At 49.1% G+C, this 20,650-nt stretch overlaps 3 protein-coding genes across 7 annotated transcripts; 1 reads left to right on the plus strand and 2 right to left on the minus strand.

Moving 5' to 3' along the window:
• Positions 1-9,536: 9,536 nt before the first annotated feature.
• Positions 9,537-11,281, minus strand: SIT1 (signaling threshold regulating transmembrane adaptor 1). The gene is made up of 5 exons (XM_082694803.1): positions 10,991-11,281; positions 10,736-10,871; positions 10,595-10,653; positions 10,416-10,477; positions 9,537-10,324 (listed from the first exon to the last, which is right to left on the minus strand). Exons 1-5 carry the CDS (start codon positions 11,037-11,039, stop codon positions 10,091-10,093), a joined length of 540 nt encoding a protein of 179 aa, XP_082550929.1. The 5' UTR covers positions 11,040-11,281; the 3' UTR covers positions 9,537-10,090.
• A 2,516-nt stretch (positions 11,282-13,797) lies between these two features.
• CCDC107 (coiled-coil domain containing 107) lies at positions 13,798-16,771 on the plus strand (the record flags this gene model as incomplete). 4 transcript variants are annotated; one of them, XM_082694800.1, is made up of 6 exons in its annotated part: positions 13,798-14,000; positions 14,091-14,242; positions 15,989-16,049; positions 16,141-16,231; positions 16,329-16,441; positions 16,523-16,771. In XM_082694800.1, the coding sequence occupies exons 1-6, from the start codon at positions 13,895-13,897 to the stop codon at positions 16,726-16,728; spliced, it is 729 nt and encodes a 242-aa protein (XP_082550926.1). In that variant the 5' UTR covers positions 13,798-13,894. The 4 variants fall into 4 exon arrangements, with proteins under 4 accessions (XP_082550926.1, XP_082550924.1, XP_082550925.1 ...); XM_082694798.1 differs by having other exon boundaries at positions 13,827-14,000; positions 14,088-14,242; positions 16,496-16,771; XM_082694799.1 differs by having other exon boundaries at positions 13,827-14,000; positions 16,496-16,771.
• On the minus strand, positions 16,051-20,650 carry ARHGEF39 (Rho guanine nucleotide exchange factor 39; the record flags this gene model as incomplete). Of its 2 annotated transcripts, none has more annotated exons than XM_082694789.1 (9): positions 16,051-17,426; positions 17,589-17,677; positions 17,930-18,159; positions 18,342-18,470; positions 18,725-18,795; positions 19,429-19,547; positions 19,804-19,924; positions 20,188-20,282; positions 20,468-20,650. In XM_082694789.1, the coding sequence occupies 9 exons, from the start codon at positions 20,648-20,650 to the stop codon at positions 17,414-17,416; spliced, it is 1,050 nt and encodes a 349-aa protein (XP_082550915.1). In that variant the 3' UTR covers positions 16,051-17,413. The 2 variants fall into 2 exon arrangements, with proteins under 2 accessions (XP_082550915.1, XP_082550914.1); XM_082694788.1 differs by having other exon boundaries at positions 16,051-17,429.

Here is a 20,650-nt window from a genome sequence, read left to right on the forward strand (position 1 = left end):
ACGGTGGTGGGAGTCGGTGGCTCCCTGGGGGCTTCTGGGGCCTGTGAGATGGAGTGGGAACATATAGAGCAGCTGGGGGCAGGGGCGGGTGCGGGCTGTCAGGAGACCGGGTGTGGTGTCTGGGGGTAGGGGTCCCTTCTCCGTATATCAGTTACGGGAACATTTGCAGGAATTCAGTAAACTGTAGGTAATGCCCTAGTTTTCTTTTTCTTTCTTTTTTTTTTTTTTTTTTTTGAAGATTTTATTTATTTATTTGACAGACAGAGTTCACAAGTGGGCAGAGGAGGAAGAAGAGGAGGAAGGAGGAAGCAGTCTCCCTGCTGAGCAGAGAGCCCGATATGGGGCTGGATCCCAGGACCCTGGGATCATGACCTGAGCCGAAGGCAGAGGCTTTAACCCACTGAGCCACCCAGGCACCCCAATGCCCTAGTTTTCAAAACCAGTACACACAAGTGAACATGGCCTGGACACCAGGTAAAATGCCAAACCGAGTTTCCAGTATATGCTCAAAAAAAAAAAAAAAAAAAAAAAAAAAATCAATGGGTCTGCTGCCTAAATGGGCCCTTGGGGAGGCTTCAGAAGGAAGGACACCAGGATGCCAGTGGAATGAGCTAGACTGCGTTTCCACAATGGCATGGGTATGTTAAGAAGGCCAGGCCTGCATCTCTGTCCTCCTTAGCCCTTTTGGTGGTGGCTACACATCCCCTTATGATGCTCTGCTTTCCCTTCCAGTGCCTTCTTTTCAGACTAGGGTGTGAGGGTGGTATCCTTCTTCCCCATGTGTATCGCATGTGGTCTTTGCAATACTGACCTTCACATTACTTTTCCAGACTGGCCAACATGGGGGCCTGGGTGGCTCAGACAGTTAAGCACCTGCTTTCACCTGAGGTCATCATGATCCCAGGGTCAGGGGGTCAAGTCTCAGGTTGGGCTCTTTGCTCAGAGGGAAGCCTGCTTCTTCCTCTGCCTGCTTGTACTCTCTCTCTCTCTGGCAAATAAATAAAATCTATTAAGAAAAAATTTTTTAAATGTAAATGTAATTAAGGACTTCCTGCATTTGTTAAATCATCCAAGATATGTTAAATAAGCATAATAGCAGGCACCTCTGTCTAAATGTTTATTTTAATGGAAGCGGTTTTAGTATTTCACCATCAAGAACAATATCTGCTGTTAGGTCTTAGTAGAAAGTCTTCATTATATTTCAGCAGTTTTCCTCTTTTTCATTTTTACTTAGAATTTTTTTTAAAGATTTTATTTATTTATTTGACAGAGAGAGATCACAAGTAGACAGAGAGGCAGGCAGAGAGAGAGAGAGGGAAGCAGGCTCCCCACTGAGCAGAGAGCCTGATGCAGGCCTCGATCCCAGGACCCTGAGATCATGACCTGAGCCAAAGGCAGCGGCTTAACCCACTGAGTCACCCAGGCGCCCTTTACTTAGAATTTTTATTAGGAATTGAATTATATTATTCTGGTTCTAAATATTAAATATGGGAGCTTTTCTTCTTTTCCTGTAGTTTTGACTAGATTAAATGGCATGGAAATTATCATTATTGAAGAATAAATAAAACTTGGGTGCTTGGGTGGCTCAATCCATTAAGCATCTGACTTTGACTCAGGTCATGATCTCAGGGTTCTGGGATCAAGACCAGAGCCCCATTTTGGGCTCCATGCCTAGTGAAGAGTCTGCTTTTCCTTCTTCTGCCCCTCGCCCACTCATCTCTCTCTTTCTCTCTCCTTGCCCCATGAATTTAAAAAAAAAGAATAGATAAAACTCAGCTCTGGTGTCCTTTGAATGCAATCTTTCCCAAAAGTAGCTCTAAAGTCACCTTCTTATTCTAGTTTTTTCAAAGGTAGATTGAGCTATTCAAGCTTTCTTCTTTCTCTTGGTCCAGTTTTGGTCATTCACATTTTTCCTGAAATGTATAGATGTCCTCTAAATTTTCAAGTTAGTTGATGTGGAATTTTATTTTTTTATTTTTATTTATTTATTTATTTATTTTTAAAGATTTTATTTATTTATTTGACAGAGCGAGATCACAGTAGGCAGAGAGGCAGGCAGGGAGAGAGAGAGAGGGAAGCAGGCTCCCTGCTGAGCAGAGAGCCTGATGCGGGCCTCGATCCCAGGATCTTGAGATCATGACCTGAGCCGAAGGCAGCGGCCCAACCCACTGAGCCACCCAGGCGCCCTTGATGTGGAATTTTAGATTGCACCATTTTATAATTCTTTTTTTCTTTTCTGAAAGATTTTTTTTGTTAGAGAGAGAGAAGCGTGCACTAGCAGGGGACTGGCAGACAGAGGGAGAAGCAGGCTCCCCGCTAAGCAAGGAGCCTAATGCAGGCTCCAACCCAGAACCCTGGGATCATGACCTGAGTTGAAGGCAGACACTTAATCGACTGAGCCACCCATGCATCCCACCTTTTATTGATTCTTTAGTTTTTTTCTTCTGTCATGTTTTCTTCTCAGAACTAATCTTGTCTATTTTTGCTCTTTTTTCTCTCTCTTTCTTTGTGCTTATAAGAAGTTTACTTTATTAGCCTTTCTATTTTTTAATAATATTTTTAAAGATTTTTATTCATTCATTTAACAGAGAGAGAGATCAAAAGTAGGCAGAGAAGCAGGCGGGGTTGGGGTTGGGGGGGTGAAGCAGGCTCCCTGCTGAGCAGAGAGCCTGATGCGGGGCTGGATCCTAGGACCCTGGGACCATGACCTGAGCCCAGGGCCGAGGCTTTAACCCACTGAACCATCTGGTGCCCCCTTATTTACCCTTTCTTTTTTTTTTTGGCAGAGAGAGAGATCGCAAGTAGGCACAGAGGCAGGCAGAAAGAGAGACGGGGAAGCAGGCTCCCTGCTAAGTAGAGAACCTGATTCGGGGCTCAATCCCAGGACCCGGAGATCATGACCTGAGCTGGAGGCAGAGGCTTTAACCCACTGAGCCACCCAGGTGCCCCCTTTATTAACCCTTTTAAAGAAATTCTTTATATTCATGCTTTTTAGTATTTTTGTTTGTTCTCCATTGCATTCATGTCAGCTTTTGATATTTCCGGATTAATTTTGGTTTCTTGTTCTTTTTATAAGTTATTGAAATAAGTATCCCCTTTATTTTTTTTCTCTCTCTCGCTGTTTTTAAGCCTGCTGTCTATATAGCATTTTGAGGATATATAGATACAGGGTAATTGAGAGAGTATCCAGTATTCACTATTTTTTCATTCATTGTTTACATTTTGTAAATACCTTAATTTTATACTTTTTTGAAGCCAGTTTTACTGTATTGTAACTTGCAGTAAGTTTTGTCAATTTTAAGCATACAGTCCTATGAGTTTTGACAAATGTATTCAGTCATGCAGCCTTCACCACAATCAAGGTACAGAAGATTCCCATCTCCCTAAAAGTTCCTTCCTACCCCTTCACAGGCAATCCTCACTCCTCTTCCAGTTGGTAACTTAAATTCCCATTTTGGATACCAGCATTACCACTGCCTTCTGTTTATCTGTCTGGTATCCCTTTCCCACATCTTTATTTTGAATCTTTCTTGATCACTTTGCTTTAAGTATCTTCCTTCTAAGTAATATTGACAAGAATTTGATTTTTAACAAAGTCTTAGAGTCTTTTTTTTTTTTAAGATTTTATTTATTTATTTGACAGGCAGAGATTACAAGTAGGCAGAGAGGCAGGCAGAGAGAGAGGAGGAAGCAGGCTCCCCGCTGAGCAGAGAGCCTGATGCAGCAGGACCCTGGGATCATGACCTGAACTGAAGGCAGAGGCTTTAACCCACTGAGCCACCCAGGCGCCCCAGTCTTAGAGTCTTTTAATGGAAGAATTCAGTCCACTCATATTTCCTGTACCAAGGGATAAATTTGATTTATTTCCATCTTACTTGTTTTTAAATGTGTAAACAGTGTTGGGAACTCTTCTTTACCTTTGCTGGACTGAGTGAATGGCTGTTGATCCCATTTTCTCCTTGTTAATTTGGAGTTTGTTGTTCTATTCATAGTTACCATCCCTTGCCCTGTTCTCTTAAATAGATGCACATGATTGTTCTAGTTCATGAATACAGAACAACTATTTCCATCGTACTCTACTTATCTTCTACTTCCTCTCCACCTCAGTAAGATACTGTCTTTAGACTACTTTTACTACCTTTCTACCTCCTCCTCCTCCTCCCTCAGATCCTAGAACACTCACCTTCACCTTATCCTCACTACCTGATTCCAGAGTTTTATTGAGATAATTTAGTCCTTATTAGAATTTCCCTTACAACCTGTTCCTTCTGTTTTAAGGGTGTTTAGCATTTGAGTGATGTGTTATACATATGTAGAAATATAGATATAAATACATAGCTCATGGCTCGTTGCATCCCACTGATTTCTCTCCTCCTCCTTTGACCTTCCCCCATCTTGAAGTCTGTTCTGATTCATTTGTTGTCTCATTAGAGCCTTTTCTTTAAAATATTTCTCACATGAGATACTGATTGACTTTTGTAAATCTTCAACTATTTTTCTTTCTCCCTTTGCTAGGTCCTGGTCGCAGGCCTTTTCTTTCATTACCTACCTCACATTCCTTTTCGCTGTTGTTTAACTTCCAGGGTTGCAAATAAGAAAAATGAACTTTCTTTCTGCCTGGAAATGTGTGTAGCATTGTTCTCATCCTTAGAGTTCAGGAATTTTCACCGGTATGGGGCTATATATTTCTTCATCTCAGGGACATTCCCTGTTAAATTATTTAATTATGACGTCTCCTCTCCTGTTCCTCTTCTCCTAGAACTCATAGAATTTGCAGGCTAAATCTCCTGGGACTGTTTCAGTCTCCCATCTTTCACCACATAATTTGCATCTCTGTATTTTTGTCACATGTTTTGAGATATTTCATCTGTTTAATTTTCTGGACCTTTTTTGGGGGGGTTAGCAGTATCCATCCTCTCCTTTGCTTTATGTTTGGAAGTTTTTAGCTCTGATATCACATTTTCTAGTTCAGGGAAATCTTTTGTGTTTGACCTTCACAAATATCTCCCCCAGGCTCTCATTCAGTCAGAGAGTCATTTGTTTCCTCCAGCAGGTCTCTCCCACCCTCTGGTTTGTCTGCATTCTCCTGGCCTCAAAGGCTGAGAAATTCAATCCACCATTAGTTTTTTAGAGAGCTGGAGAGACTCAGCAAAGCCATTGATTGTTCCTGGGAAGCCAGGAAGGTCTTTTTTCTTGGCTCTGAGACTGTTCTCCAGAAACTTGTCTGCAGGAAATTCACTCTGCCAGGAATTCAGCAGAGCGCATTTAAAGTTCATTCTCTGTAGCTGGGAGTTGTCAGAGGGGTTGTGGAAGGGAGAGCTTCACCAGGGTTTGCACGTACCTAGAATCCTCTTGCTCCAAGTATTCTTATTATTGACAGAATGATAATCACCAGAAGACTTAAACACAGTACCCATTAATAGCAAGTGCCTCCGTGAACTACAACCAGAAGTAGGATTGGGGTGGGGGGATGGCCTTTTACTCCCCCCTGCCCCATTCTAGTATTTCTCAGCCTCAGCACTTTTAATTTTTGGGGACCAAAATTCTGTATGGTGAGTGGCTGACCTGTGTGTTGTGGGCCGGTCAGCAGCATCCCTGGTCTCTACCCCCTATAAATCAGTACTTTGGGGCACTCCCCAGCTGTGAAGACTAAACGTATCTCTGCACATTGCCAAATGTCTCCTGGGGGCCGAAGTCACTTCTGGTGGAGAACCATTGGTGTCTACCTTTCAGTTCTTTTTTTTTTAAAAACATGTACTCACACTATTCCTAAAATTAAACATTGAACTGAGGTCATGAGACAGAGGAGAAAATATCAAGCAGTTGTGAGGAAGCAGAAACCAGAAGTAGAGGATGAGGAAGCAAGTTAGCAAAGTAGGAAAAAACTGGGAATAAATAAAAGACACAGAAACTCTGTCAGAGTCATGGGACAGGAGGAGCGGAGTGGGAAGACCCACATACTCCTGTCACCAAGGTCCCCAGCAAGGCTGTGATTTGAGATCTGAAATCCCCTTAACTTAACCAAAGCTAAGTGAGTGTATTTCTTACAAACAAAGTCCCATAGACTTGGTGCCCAGTGAAGAGACGGACTGTCCACAGTTTCCTACCAGTACTATATTTACCTCTTAGTAAAGAGTACTTTACTAAGTACTTCACACTTGAAGAGAGACTCTGCTCAAGCAAAACAGTGGGAATGATGAGTAGCTGCAAATATCTGTAAAAGGAATTCTAGAAAGCTTTTTCCGGGAGGGAGAAAAAAAAAAAAAAAAGACTTAGGCCATCCATCAGGGCTATGATGTACAGGAGGGAGAAGGACAATGAAATGATTGCAACTCAGGAGGCAGAATGATGACAAAAGTAACAGGCAGATTTTGTCCCCCCCACTCCCCACCGAAAAGTTCTCTCAAAAAGAAAGATTGGAAACAAGTGCTTGGTTAAGGTAGTGAGGTCCCTAGTCCTGGAAATGTTTAAGAAGTGGCTGGCAGGATGGCTCCTGCAGTGGGTATAAGTTTGGGCCAGATTTGCCTCCTCCCAGCTGTAGAATTCTAGAAATTTAAAAGCCTGGCAAGAGGCACACACCAAGCAGAAATATTTGAGGGTCAAATGGCATTATAGTTCATTTAAATAAGTCAGCAGAGGATGGGCTGGTGGAGGAGTTGAGCAATAAGGGAAGATCTCAGAGTTTCAGCATCTTCTGCTGGCTCTGGTGTGCTGATCTTTCCCTCACAGAATGACTTAAGCAAAAAAGAGAATGCATTAGCTTACATAACCAAAAAGTTCGGGAGGCAGATATAGCTCTAGGCATGTCTGGATCCAAGGTTCCAAATGAAGTCATTACAACTTGGTCTCTTTCCATGTCCCAGCTCTATTTCCCTCTTTACAGCCAAAACAAGCTTGGAAGTTTAGACTCATCTTTACAGAGTACAGAGCAAGGCCAAAGATGGGAGGTTCTTGGCTGGATGGCTTCATAGGCCCCCTCCCCACCTAAAAAGTGATTCCTTTTTTTTTTTTTTTTCTTTAAAGATTTTATTTATTCATTTGACAGAGAGAGACACAGTGAGAGAGAAACACAAGCAGGGGAAGTGGGAGAAGGAGAATGAGGCTTCCTCCCAAGCAGGGAGCCTGATGCAGGACTCGATTCCAGGACCCCGGAATCATGACCTGAGCCGAAGACAGACGATTAATGACTGAGCCACCCAGGTGGCCCTACCAGTGATTCCTTAAAAACCTTCTATCATTAGGGCGCCTGGGTGGCTCAGTGGGTTAATCCTCTGCCTTTGGCTCAGGTCATGATCTCAGGGTCCTGGGATCAAGCCCCACATTGGGCTCTCTGCTCCGTGGGGGACCTGCTTCCTCCTCTCTGCCTGTGTCTCTGCCTACTTCTGATCTCTGTCTGTCAAATAAATAAATAAAATCTTAAAAAAAAAAAAAAAAAGAACCTTCTATCATTGAACATTTGACCATCCCAGAGGCCCTTCCTCTTTGGCTCTTGGGCTTGTCCCCAGTCCTCCCAACTGAGATGACAGGAAGAGGGGGGAAAGCTGGGGCTCCAGACTCCAGAGGGCTCTCATGGCTTCCCCCAATGATCTTCCCCTAGGAATTTGCAAGGAACAGGGTACTCCTTTCTTTCTATCTATCTATCTATCTATTTATTTATTTATTTATTTCAGAGATCACAAGTAGGCAGAGAGGCAGGCAGAGAGAAAGGAGTAAGCAGGCTCCCCACAGAGCAGAGAGCCCGATGTGGGGCTCGAGGACCCTGGGATCATGACTTGAGCCCAAGGCAGAGGCTTTAACACACTGAGCCACCCAGGCGCCCTGGAACAGGGCATTCCTAGTGGCTGGATCTTACACCAGTCAGGAAAGGGAGACCACTAAGGAAAGCACCCCTGGAGCTACAGAAGGGGAGACAACTGCAAGGTGTTTGGGAAACGAGCTGACCACTTAGAGAGATGAGGCAAAGGGTCCCCGAAGATGTCTGAGGTGGAGCTGGCTGCCCCATTTCTTTTTTTTTCTTAGACGCAGGGATCAACTAGGACGTTGCCACACAGTCCTGGCCTTCAGTCCTGAGGGCCTGGGCCAGGGCACGAGCCTCGGAGACAGATTAAATTAAAAGATTGCAGCGAGGGGCGCCTAGGTGGCTCAGTGGGTTAAGCCGCTGCCTTCGGCTCAGGTCATGGTCTCAGAGTCCTGGGATCGAGTCCCGCATCGGGCTCTCTGCTCGGCGGAGAGCCTGCTTCCCTCTCTCTCTCTGCCTGCCTCTCCATCTACTTGTGATTTTTCTCTGTCAAATAAATAAATAAAATCTTAAAAAAAAAAAAAAAAAAAAAGGTTGTAGCGAAGAGAGAAGGTAAAAGATCCGGGCTTCAGGACCAGAAGTAAAATAACGTTCCAACCGCACCCAGCTCCAGATCTAGTGAGTCCCTACGTCCCGCGAACCGCGAAACGCTGTTCTGGGCGCCCCAGGGTCCTAGCTCCGCGAAGGGTACGCGAAGGGTAGGGCTAAACTCGTGGGATGGGTAAGATTAAGGTGGGGGAAGGGTGGAGAACTGTCGGGACTATATTTCCCACCATGCTATGGACTGGGCAGTTTTACGCATGCGCAGAGGCCGTGGCAAGCCTGCGATGTGCCTGACGGGGGCGCTCCGGCTTTGGTCCGGAGACGGGCAGAGTGGATGTAAGGGGGAGTGTTAAGTCCTGCGATGGTGGCGTTTGAGGCCTCGGCTGCAGTTTTCGGCTCGTCCCAGTGGGTTGGCGGGACCCCAAGCCCCTTCTCTTACAGAGCCTGTCTTTCACGTCCCCCAGGCCGCGGAACTGAGCGGTCTGCAGACTAGCAATCCTCAGAACCCCACATCCCGCTGCCAGTGGTTCCCCGCATCCGGTGCCGGCCCCCAAAGCCGCTTTCCCTCCCACACAGCCTCAGCTGCCTGTTGCTACCGCGACCGGCGCCTCTGCTGGGGGAGGCCCAAGTTGAGGTCCACGGAGGCGGATCTGGCGTTTGGGTTATTCTCTGTGTGTGTGTAGAGGGTCTGCCTTATTGGGACCACCAGGTAAGGCTCAGGAGCACAGTTCCCTACTCTGGTTTTCTCTGGGACTGTGAGTGGGAAGGAGAGATGTTTGGAAGTAGAAGCCTGGCTTCCACTATCTTCTGGCCCTGAAACCTCAGAAAGGTCTATTAAGCCAGACTTACCTCTACAGAAGCCGGAGGGTGAAGTGGTGTAGACTTGAGGTTGTGGCTGGTGGCAGCACAGTCATAGAGGCCACGGGGAGAGTGGGTCAGGAGCTGGGGAGCTTGCAACACCAAGTGATGGGAGTGGGGTGGCTCTGAGTGCAAATTCTAACGATGATCTAGCAGCAAGTACAGCTAGAGCTGGGCTCCAGCCTCCACCCCTAGCACTCACCCTGGCAGTGTTGATGCCACTGACGCTCTTGGTCCAGCAAGGCGCCCCCAGAAGTGCTCTGTACAGAGAGCAAAGCTCACAACCCTACCATGTAGCGCCTGTTGCAGGTCTGAAGCCTCTAGATAAAAATCTAAACACTTTCTGAGAAGTTTTATTTGAAAACTTGGGGACATAACAGAGACAGCAGGATGTGGGCTGGTATTCTCCAGCCAGCATTCTCAGATAAGAAGCCAGGCTTGGGTTCCTCAGGTCGCTAGCTTCCAGGATCCCTCCAGACTCTGGGGTCCCAAGGAGAATACCCACCCTTCTCCTCTCAGGCGGTTACCCCCTCCACCACTGCCCATTTCCGGTATCTGAGGGGACACCGAACTATAGACTTTAAGGGAGCTGGAACAGAGAGGATCTGGTTAAAATCCACAAGGACGGGAAGTAAGTAACTCGGGAGCTTGGGGCCTTAGGGGAATAGATAGTTTCCTCCATCCCCAAGAAACCAGGGACCTACTCGTTCCCCTGAAGTGTCTCCCTCACTTAGAGGGGAAGTTTGGGAAACATTACCTCCTGTGACCAGACATTTCCTACCTGTCTTTGGGGGGTGGTTGGGAAACAGTCATGGTGGGGCAGAGTAGCAGTAACCCCTGCAGCAGAGGAGGCTGGGGTGATGATCGTCCCACTCTGCCAGCTCCTCCGTCTCAGCTGGGTGCAGGCTGGCTGTTGGCATACGCCTGGTCTGGGAAGGAAGCCCGCGCCCTGCGGGTCTGGGCACACACTGAGGCGTACAGCTCCGGCTCGGGGCCTGAGGCCTGGGGCTTTGGCTCAGAATCCAGCACCACCTCTGAGTACTTGATGGGGGTTCCGGGGCTGGGGAGATGGCCCTGGGAAGGCCGCAACTGCAGGCTGGTATAGCACATCACTTTCTCTGTAGCCTGGAGATGCAAGGCTGTTAGAAGTTCACTGGACCCTTGGAAAAGCCCTCACTTCCTTCCCTCCCCCCTTCCTCAGCCACAACTGACTCACCGTGACGGGGTCTCTAGGAGCTGGATCTTGCTGGTCTGGCCCCGGTTCTTGAGACAGTCGACCTGGGATAGGGAACAGTAGTAATCTGGTCACTTCTTGTTCTTCCCCCTGCCATCCCTCATCCCACCCACCCAGGACGTGCATGGCCTTGGTGCCCCTCCCCTTTGCCAGCTCCCTACCAGTCTGAAGATAAGGCAGGTTCCCATATAGGGGGACCTCTTCCACAGATCCTCCAGAGCTGCAAGACAGAGATGAGGGGATGAGGGGACATCTGGGTAAGGGGGAAATCTCAGTCACCTATCTCTGTTGTCCCTACTCACCGTCCCTGTCCCGGATGGCTTCTGTTCCGGCCACTAGTCCATCGGAACAAGTGTGCAGCCAGTGAGATGAGAAGCAGCAGCGTCGCAGCCCCTAAGAGGGCCCACAACCCCCAGGCCTGAGTCACAGTGGGGATTCCTGTGGATGCCAGGGTATGGGGGCTGTTACTGCCCAGCCCAGCCCAGCCCTCCAGGTCCCAGCGGGTGGGACAAGGGGCCATGTGACCCCTCCCCCTGCCCCTGCCCCGCCCAGCTCACCGGGCACTAGCAGTTCTGTGACTTCTGTGCGGTTGGCACCTCTGCTCATGACTGCTGACCTGGGAGCTGAGTCTGCAAGCCCTGTGCTGAGGGGTCAGCTTGGCTTATGGCCTGATTGCTGCTGCAGGCCCCTTTACTCTCGGCCCTCCCCAGGCCTGGCCCCCACAGTTCATCCCCAATACTGCTGGTGGCAGAGTCACTGGTTTCCGGGGAGGAAGGGGGAGGGGAGGGATGAGCGAAAGAACAAAGACACCGCCCTGTGCCTGCACCTGCGCCACCCAGTATCTCCCAAGCTTCCGCCCCCACCCCTCGCGGCCCTATACCTTCTATGGCCAGAGAAGAGAAGCAGGCCTGCGATTTCTGTGCCACTGTGCAGGTGAGCCCATGAAGACTCCCAGGAGACAACAGGGGCAGGACCAATAAGTCAAGGAAGCCAGGCCTTAGGACAGAGATTACTCTCTGCCACAGAGTGTCTGCTTTTTCTCTCCCACTCTGAGACCCATGAGAGAGAATATATTCCTCACTGAGCATACTACCAAGAGGAATGAGATGGGGAGGCTTCCTAGTGCCTAAAATCCCATCACACCCTAAGGCTGATAAGTTGACCATTGTCATTCTTATTATTACTGGTATAATAGTTTAGGGCATAGAGGAAACTTATATTCTCCCCCTCCCGACCCACTTTATCCAAACTGTCCCAAGAACTGTCAGTCTCAGTTAATTGAATCAAAGAAACCTCTACCCCAGTACATCCTGGAAACTGAGCCATGTCTTTGCGCTTGTTCCCTTCAGGAAGTGGAGCACATGTGATGCTCCATACAACCCATGGGCTGCTACTGAAGCAGAAGAAGGATTTCAGGTTCCTTAGGCCAGAGGTCAGTGATACATCTGGCAATAATGGGTTCAAACTCCCTAAAGGCAACTATCAGTCAAGGGCCATTTATCGTATTATATCTGGCCTGAACCACTTGTTTACGTTGACTATGCCAGCTGGCTTAGGGTCAAGGTTTGGACTACACAGCTCTGCAACCAGGCTGCCTCTAGATCAGTTAGACTACGGTAACTCCTGTGAGTGTTGGTCTCTCCTCCTGGCTCTGCCCCCTCCATTTCTGGAAGAACAAGAAGATACACTCCTAGGTCATTCATTTATTTAGCACACATATACCTCATTCATTTGTCACCTGTGCCGATTGCTTGCATATGTGCCAAGCTTTGGAGATAAAGATGTGAGTGGGAAATGGTTTCTTTCCTCAAAGGGCTCTTGATCTAATTAGGAAGATGACCCAATGTGTCCCAGACAATTAAAAGGCAGCATGAATCACGGGAACTCTCCAGGTCTGCCTGAGGTCCTGGAGGTGAAAGGAAGGGCTGGGGGTGGGGGGTGACATGTGGTAACTGATAGGGAGACAGAAAGCTTTGGAATCTCTGACTTGCCTCTTACCTGATGAACTTACTGACCTTCCTGAACCTCTGTTTCTTCATTCTTTGTTTTTTTAATTTTTTAAAATATTTATCTATTTGAGAGGGAAGGAGAGAGTATGAGCAAGGGAAGCGAGCAGAGGGAGAGGGAGAAGCAGACTTCCATGGAGCATGAACTGGTACTCATTCCCTCTTTTTTTTTTTTTTAAGATTTTATTCATTTGACAGACAGAGATCACAAGTAGGCAGAGAGGCAGGCAGAGGTGGGGGGGTGGGGAGCAGGCTCCCCGCTGAGCAGAGAGCCCGATGCCAGGCTCCATCCCAGGACCCTGGGATCATGACCCAAGCTGAAGGCAGAGGCTTTAACCCATTGAGCCACCCAGGCGTGCCCAGTACGCATAGTTCTAAGGACTTTCCTTGGATTATCCCACTTGATCATCATAACGACTCCGTAAGGTACAGATAGTGTATTATCATTATCTCCATTCCTCAGAGTGGAGACTGAGGCACAGAGCGAAATTAAGTAACTTGCCCAAAGTCATTTAGCTTTTGAGTAGCAGAGGCAGGTTCTAGGCCATCAGTCCATAGTCTACTGTGTGCTGTGCTACACAGTGAATGGTGACTATTAGAAACATTTGCCGATTGAAGAGGGTGGGGGTAGAGAAGGCCACTGTAGGAAGAGGGAACTGCAAAAAAAAAGAAACTCCAACCGATGTGATACATACAGCGCGTTAGGTCAGGTCATAGGAGAAAATGACTCAGCGGTGGATTAAACCACTTGCCCGCTCCATCCTTGAGCCGCTAACAGTACCCGGAACAGAGACCCTCCGCCTTAGTCCCACTTTTAAAAGTCAGCCGCGCTGAGAATGAGCCCCGTGTGGTTGGTGCGCACAGCTGCGCGCACTGCCTGCGTAACTAGAAATGCTGACGGACGACGGCCCCGCAGCACGCCGCTCAGCTCCCCCGCAGCACACGGGATGGCTTCTCGGCGGACGTTACAGTGCAAAGCAGGGAAAGTCAGCGTGCACGCGCACGCGGCACTCTCTGCCAAAGGGTCCGGGGACTTTCCCCTAGGCAAGGAATAAGGAACTAGTCCTCCGTCTGTAGCCTAGGAAACAGGCCTTCAGCACGAGCTGCACGCAGTTTCCACGCTCATTCTTTTAAGGTGCGGCATCCTAAGCATTTTTTGCTTAGGGTGAATGGGTTGCGAGTATGGGAGATAAAATCCATTTTCCAGCATAATCTTATAAGATTGTAGGCTCCTAGAAGCATTCTGGCGAATTCTTAAATAGACGAGAAATGGATTCATTTGGGAAAGTTGGGCCAAGGTCCTATGCTAATAAGCGTGCCCCGCCCACACATTAAAATGGGCGTGACCTCCTAGCGTGTCCCGGTACGCGACCCTCGCACCGCCCCTCTTGCGCATGCGCAGCGGGACTCCGGGCCAGCTCTGGCGCCTCCCGGGCCATCGTTCTGTGGCCTGCAATGGCGGGGTCGGTCCCATTTGCGGGTTTGCTGGGGTTGCTACTTGTGTCTGCACTGCCCGGGGTCCTCGGAGACCGCCCCAGCCCCGACCTCCGGGCACACTCAGGTATCAGCGAGGGCTTCTGGAGGGAGGCTAAGGCTGCCCATGGGTCCCCAGGCCCCGGCTCTACTGACCCACCTCTGCCGTCCTCAGCAGGGGACAATGCCCAGGTTGGCCCTGAGGCCACAGAACCCCGGCGACGGTCGCCGCCCAAGGACCAACGAGAGCGGGCCCGGGCGGGAGCTCTGCCTTTGGGGGCGCTGTACACCGCAGCTGTCGTGGCTTTTGTGCTGTACAAGTGTTTGCAGGTGCGGGACGACGAGGGGTGGGGATGCTCCGGGCCTGAATCTCCCATGGGGGCGCTATAGTATCATGAACGAGACACTTCTTTCCGTCAGTTTGTAAAACGAAGACAGTAGTTCCTTGGCTTTCCAACACTAGAGGGTTATTTTGAGCATCCAGCGAGGTAGCAGTTGTGAAGCGTTCTTGGTAAATTGTAAATAAATAATGACCACCACATTTAATTCTCCCAACAGTCCAATGAAGAGATTAAGTCATTTGCTGAAAGTCACACACAGCTGGTAGTAACTGGGATTTGAACCCAGCAAGTCTGTGTCCATACTATTACGGAAGTGTGGCTGCTGGTAAGATTCTAGTCTTGGCACAAAGTGTTGGTTGCTGTAGCCACAATATGGAAGGCCCTAGTCTCATGTTCTCCTTAGAAAGGAGGCCCTGAAATGTAAAATGACAGTACATTTTAGTGTATGGAAATGGTTGGAATGGAAAATAATACCTTCCAAGGCTCTATCCTCAAACCTGGCCTGATTACTTATTTGCATTAGGAAGTAGGAGGCTGAACCAATTTGGAGGGGATATGAAATTAAAAGGGATAGCTAGTCATGATTCCAAATAGACTTGACTAGTTATGATGAGGGACTATCATGATGAAATTTATTTATTTATTTTTAAAGATTTTATTTATTTGACACACACACACACACACACAGAGATCACAAGTAGGCAGAGCAGCAGGGAGAGAAAGAGGGGGAAGCAAGCTCCCCGCTAAGCAGAGAGCCGGATGTGGGGCTCGATCCCAGGAACCCGAGACCATGACCCGAGCTGAAGGCAGGGGCTTAACCCACTGAGCCACCCAGGTGCCCCTATCATGATGAAATTTAAAGAGAATCAATAATAAATTATATTTGTGGACCCAAGTACTATCTGGAAGAAACATATAACTTAGCAGTTTATTAGTTGAATAATAAAGTTCAGTCGTGTTGTGAAACCCACTTCCCCAGGCAATGCTAGGAACAAGGTATTGCATATCATCTTTTTAAATTTACTTGACAGAGATCACAAGTAGGCAGAGAGGCAGGCAGAGAGAGAGGAAGGAAAGCAAGCTCCTGCTGAGCAGAGAGCCTGATGCAGGCTCGATCCCAGAACCCTAGGATCATGACCTGAGCTGAAAGCAGAGGCTTAACCCACTGAGCCACCCAGGCGCCCCTGCATCTCATCTTCTGATCAGAACACTTGGGAGAATTTTATTCTCTTCAGGGAACTATTTTTAAAAACACTATGTGCCCAGTAGAGCAACCAGAGAAAACCATATCAAATGAACAGCGACTGAGTAAAACTAGAGATACTAAACCAGAGAAGACATGGGGAAGGGGAGTGGATAAAGACCACTGTCTTCAAATGCCTGAATGGCTATCGTGTTGAAAGGACATGGTTTTGGAAGGCAACATGGAAAGAAGATACATAAAGTTTTTGGTTTTGTGTATAAACTAACAACCAGAGCTTTATCAAACTGGACAGAGATGCTCATTCCTGGGAGTGTTTCATTAGACTGAATGACCCCGTGTGGGGGCATACTGACATGTTGCTTCACATCCTAGGTGAGGAGCTAGACTAGGTTTGATTATGATTCTTTAAAGTAAAATCTCTATGGCTTTCTTGACTTCAAAATCATCCCTCTCTTCTCATGGCTTTGGAGACGTAGGTGATGGAGAAGCTTGTTCCTGCAGGCTAGCCTTCTCTTTCTTCTATTTCATCAGGGGAAAGATGAGGCTGCAGTTCTCCAGGAGGAGGAAGGCAAGAAGGAATCATCACAGTCAGGTGGGTTTTGCACAAGCCTGTATTTGGTAGGGGATGACAGGACCACAGAAGATACAAATAACCATTGTTCTCCTTTTCTCCTTTACCCCAGAGCAACAGCTGGCCCAGTTGACACAACAGCTAGCCCAGACAGAGCAACACCTGAACAATCTGATGGCCCAGCTGGACCCCCTTTTTGAGCGGTAAGAAGAACAGTGACCCTGTGGCCAGGGGAGCTTTGTGATAGGTGGAAGAGGTGGCGGCAGATCGGCTAGCCTCTGAGTGGATATTTTTCTACAGTGTGACTACCCTGGCTGGAGCCCAGCAAGAGCTTCTGAATATGAAGCTTCAGACCATCCACCAGCTGTTACAAGACAGCAAGCCAAACAAGGGTGTGGACGTTCCAGAACCAGGTAAAGGGTTGGGTGGTGTGAGTCTTGTGGAGGTGGAGACAATCTCTGAGATAGGAATATCCCTGATCTTTCCCCTCACAGAGGCCAGCCTACCCTTTCCTGAGGACTTATGTATAGAGGAGGAGGCGGAGGCTGGTGACAGTCAGGCCTGGGAGGAGCCCCTACACTGGAGCACTGAGACGAGAAACCTAGCTACTCCTTGGGAAGTGGAGCAGGGGCTAAGGAGAAGATGCAGCAAGGCTGTGGGAAGGGCTGCAGTCACAGCCCCTGCCGGCAAGGAGAAATGACAGCTAAAGGTTTAGTAAAACAAAGTCTGTGCTTGTGACTGGACACTCCTGTGTGCTTTTTCTATTCCAGCTGGTCCTACACACACCCATACTAGGTGCCCAAGAACAACTGGGCCTTCCTGAAAAGCTTCCCTTATTAGGATAAAAAGAGGCCACCTTCCAGTGTGAGAGCTGAGAGAGAGGGAGCTCCAGCTCTTTTCCTTATATTCCTGAGGCCACCAGCAGGGCAGCCTTCAGGGCACAAACACCTCTCTTTCCCTTATTGCAGAGCTGAGACAGAAAGGCCTTTCCAAAAAGGGGAAGAAGAAAAATATTTACTAAAATGCAGTGGGAAAATAAATTACGGAAACTGTATTCAACATAAAAACATCCACATTTACAAAGCTGCAGTCCTGATAAACAACCACCCAGGGATTCAGCACTGAGCTTAATCAGTCCTAAATCCCCTCATCTGCTTTGGAGGGGCTGGTTCAGCAGAACTTCACCAGGGTGGGACTTGGTTTCCTGATTCTCAAGGGCTGGTCAGATGAGCTGGCACAGGTTGGTCCCAAGCAAACCCGAAATGACCCTTCTCCAACCATGAAGTGTTGTGTGTGTTTTGTTTAGTTAGTACTGAAGATTTCTTTGTACTCCTCTGACTTTGACTTGTCTCTCAAGTAAACTGGGTTCTGGAATGAAGATTCTTCTAGTTCTTCTGGCTGCTGTGGAGAAAAGACGGTCAGTTCAGGCACTGCCATGAGCACTTTCTTCAGACAAAACACCCATGGCCTTGGGGGTGGGACAGCCCAGAAGGTGTTAGACGTGAGACAGGATTAGAACTGCTCACTCCCGGCCCATGGGCCTCATCACAGCACTCTTACCTGATGGCCAGAGTCAAACTGTGGTGCCAGTGCAACAGCTCCTCCTGGTCTGTGCACATAAGCAGTAGCTTCTCATGGGGAAAGGACAGCTAAGGAGAAATCACCACTTAGTGCAGAGCTCAGAAAGGTCCAGACTAAAGCTGAAGGCCTTGCTGTTTCCATGAAGGTAATTCAGGGCTGAGGTGAGAACTAGGGATGAATCCCAACCCCCCCTCTCATCTCAATGCAGGTGGCTTAGTTCCTCTGAAGGGGGCCTAGGCCACGAGGATAAATAGTACATAGGCATTCGAGGCCTGTTTTGAGCCTCTCCTACCGAACTAGGGCTCCCGCCAATAACTTACGCTGAGCAGTCCACCACAAGGGGCTCCTGAGTGGCCAAAGACTCTGTGGAGTTGACACTGGGCCATGGGGTAGAGGGCACGGCAGGCAAAGGTGCCACTCTGCAGCAGGTGCAGTGGGGGTCGAGGTTTGGCCATGAGGAGCACATCGGAGAAGAGGAAGAACATTCGGGGCCGGGGCTCCCCATGGGGAGGCACTACCAATAGCCAGCCCTGGCGTAGGAACCAGCGACCTGGGGGGCGGTGGGAGAGCTGTTATTCTGGTGCAGCTCCAGGACCATGATCCGTGGGAGCAGACAGAAGGGGAGGCTAAGGAAATAGGGCATGTGTGCTGGCAATACAGAAAAAGGGTCAGAAAAGGGGAGTTTGAGGATTGGGGATGGGGTGGGGCACAGAGAAGGGGAGCGCGCAGTACCTGAGGTAAGCCCCTTTGCCTGGCGGCCACTGAGCAAGGCCTGAACACGCTGGAGGTGCTGGTCATTCTTCTGTTTTTGACCAATGCTGTAGACTCTCTGGGCGGTTTCACTTATCAGCCGGGCAGCCCCTGGAACAACATCCCCCACCCCATTCCTGGTACAGCTTTGACTTTGGGTGACTGATGGTGAGGAAAGGCTATTCTGGAGGGGACTAGGGTGAGGGTCTAACCTCTGGGAGGGCAGGCAGGGCAACAGACACGTTGTGTACATGTCAGTGGAAGATAGGGACATACCAGACATTGTTAGAGGACAGAACCAGAAAGGCAGAACCAGAACAGGAGAGGCAGCCTCCTGCCTGTGTTTCAGAGGAGCAAGAACATACGTGTGAGCTGTTGCTGGTCAGGGCTGTTGGGACCTGTGTTTTCAGCCAAAGCCACAACAAGATTCTCATACCTGGAATTAGACAGCTGGAAGTCCACGAGGGGAAGTAGAGTTGGGCAGAATTCCTTCTGCCTGACCTACAGATTGCTCCCAACACACACTTTAGTTGCAAGGCCAGGAAAGACCTGCTTTTGATGGTTGCATACCTTTCTTTCATCTGGGACTCAGAACCCGGGCTCACCCCACATGGCCCTCTGCTTCCATCTTCCCACACTGAAGAGTCAGGAGCAGACTGACCATGATTTGGGAGTCTAGTTAATTAGATTAATGAAATTTAATCCAAGATTAATGAAAATTAATCCATCCAAGGAGGATGCTAAAGACAACCTGACTATATGCTCTTAACATCCCCAGGAACAAAAATCTAAGGTAGGCAAACCTCACCTCAACCGACTCTTCCAGATACCTTGCTTCTATTACAGGCCCCCTCACTTCAGTGCAGACTTCCACATTCCTAGCTAAGGGCCTGAGCTGCAGACCCCAGCTACTCCAGTGGGTTCACATTTACTCTTGCAAGAGGTTTTTAAGAGCGGTTGGTCCCAGGAGAGGCAATGGGACAGAAGCCATAAACCCCACAAAGCTGAGAGCAGCGATCATACAGACCCAGAAAAGAGAGGTTGGCTGAATCCAGGGGAGTTTACTCACTGCTGGAGCCTCTGCAGAGGCAGAGGGAGCAGGTCCTGAAGATGAAGGCTCCCAAACTCAGGGCGGCCTTCCTGAAGTCGCACAAACCTCCGGAAACGCTTGTTTTTCTTTAGTTGCTCCTGGAGTGATAGGGAAAGGATTGGCAGCAGGGAGAGAAGCCACTCCTTATATTGTATTCATCTGTATACACTCCCCCACCCAGCCCTCTGTAAGCTGTGTGCTCCTGGGAGAAGCCCTACAGTGAACTTTGGAGAGATGGGGGACACCTACGGGGCTGTAGAAATGTAGGAACAGTATGAGTGAAGTTTGGAGCTCCAGAGGAAGAGGCAATGTATGGGGCAAGAGGGGAAGAACTTGAGATTATCTTCGGGTTACCTGCAGGGTGGTCCGGGACCTCTCTGCGTTGGCAGCAAATTCTGTGTAGAGCTCCAGGTGGGGGCAGAAGCTTTCCAGCCCCTGTCCCCAGTGCCCTCCTTCGAGGTAGGGAAGAAGCTCTCTGCGTGGGTGAGGATAGTAAAAGCAGTCCAACAACTACTCAGGCACCACCTCATTGAATTCTCATAACCTTGCCCTGGAGGTAGTGGTATTATCCCATTTTACAGATGGAAGGTGGGGCAGGGTAAGGCACTGGGCCAAGACCACAGCTGAGGCAACTGGCAGACTCCGTATATGAACTTGGGTCTCCCCCGACTCCAAGCTTTGTGCACTGCCAGAGGCGAGTGCCCCCCGCCTTCTCTTTCCCCTCGCCCCTCTACTCACTGGCTGGCGCCGTAAATGAGCTCCCAGGGCCCAAACAGGGCCTGACGCTCTGCTGGTCGCAGGGTGCCCTTGGCTTTCAGAATCCCCACGAAGTACTGCGGAAGGAGAGTACGGGTATATAATCTGCCAGAAGAGGAGGCTAATGCCAAGCCGCTGCTAGAAACTAGAATGCCTGAGCTCCCTAAATGCAGGCGGCCGGCCCAAGACCCACTATACCTCGCAGAGACCCTCCCATACCCTGGGGTCTCCGCCCCATACGGGAGGGCTTGCGCGGCCGCACCGTGGCCACCAGCCCCAGCTGTTCCTGGTAGCGCCGCTCGGTCTCCAGCAGCTCCCGGGCAGTACAGGCGCGTTTCCGCTCCCAACGGGCACGCTGCTCTTGAACTGTGCACCGTCCGCTGGCGCCCCATTTCTCCATGCCAAGCTGAGGGGTCGGTTCTTCCGGCCGCAGCCCGCCAGACAT

This window comes from Mustela nivalis (assembly GCF_964662115.1).
Source record: "Mustela nivalis genome assembly, chromosome: 13".
NCBI classification, from domain to species: Eukaryota; Metazoa; Chordata; class Mammalia; order Carnivora; family Mustelidae; genus Mustela; species Mustela nivalis.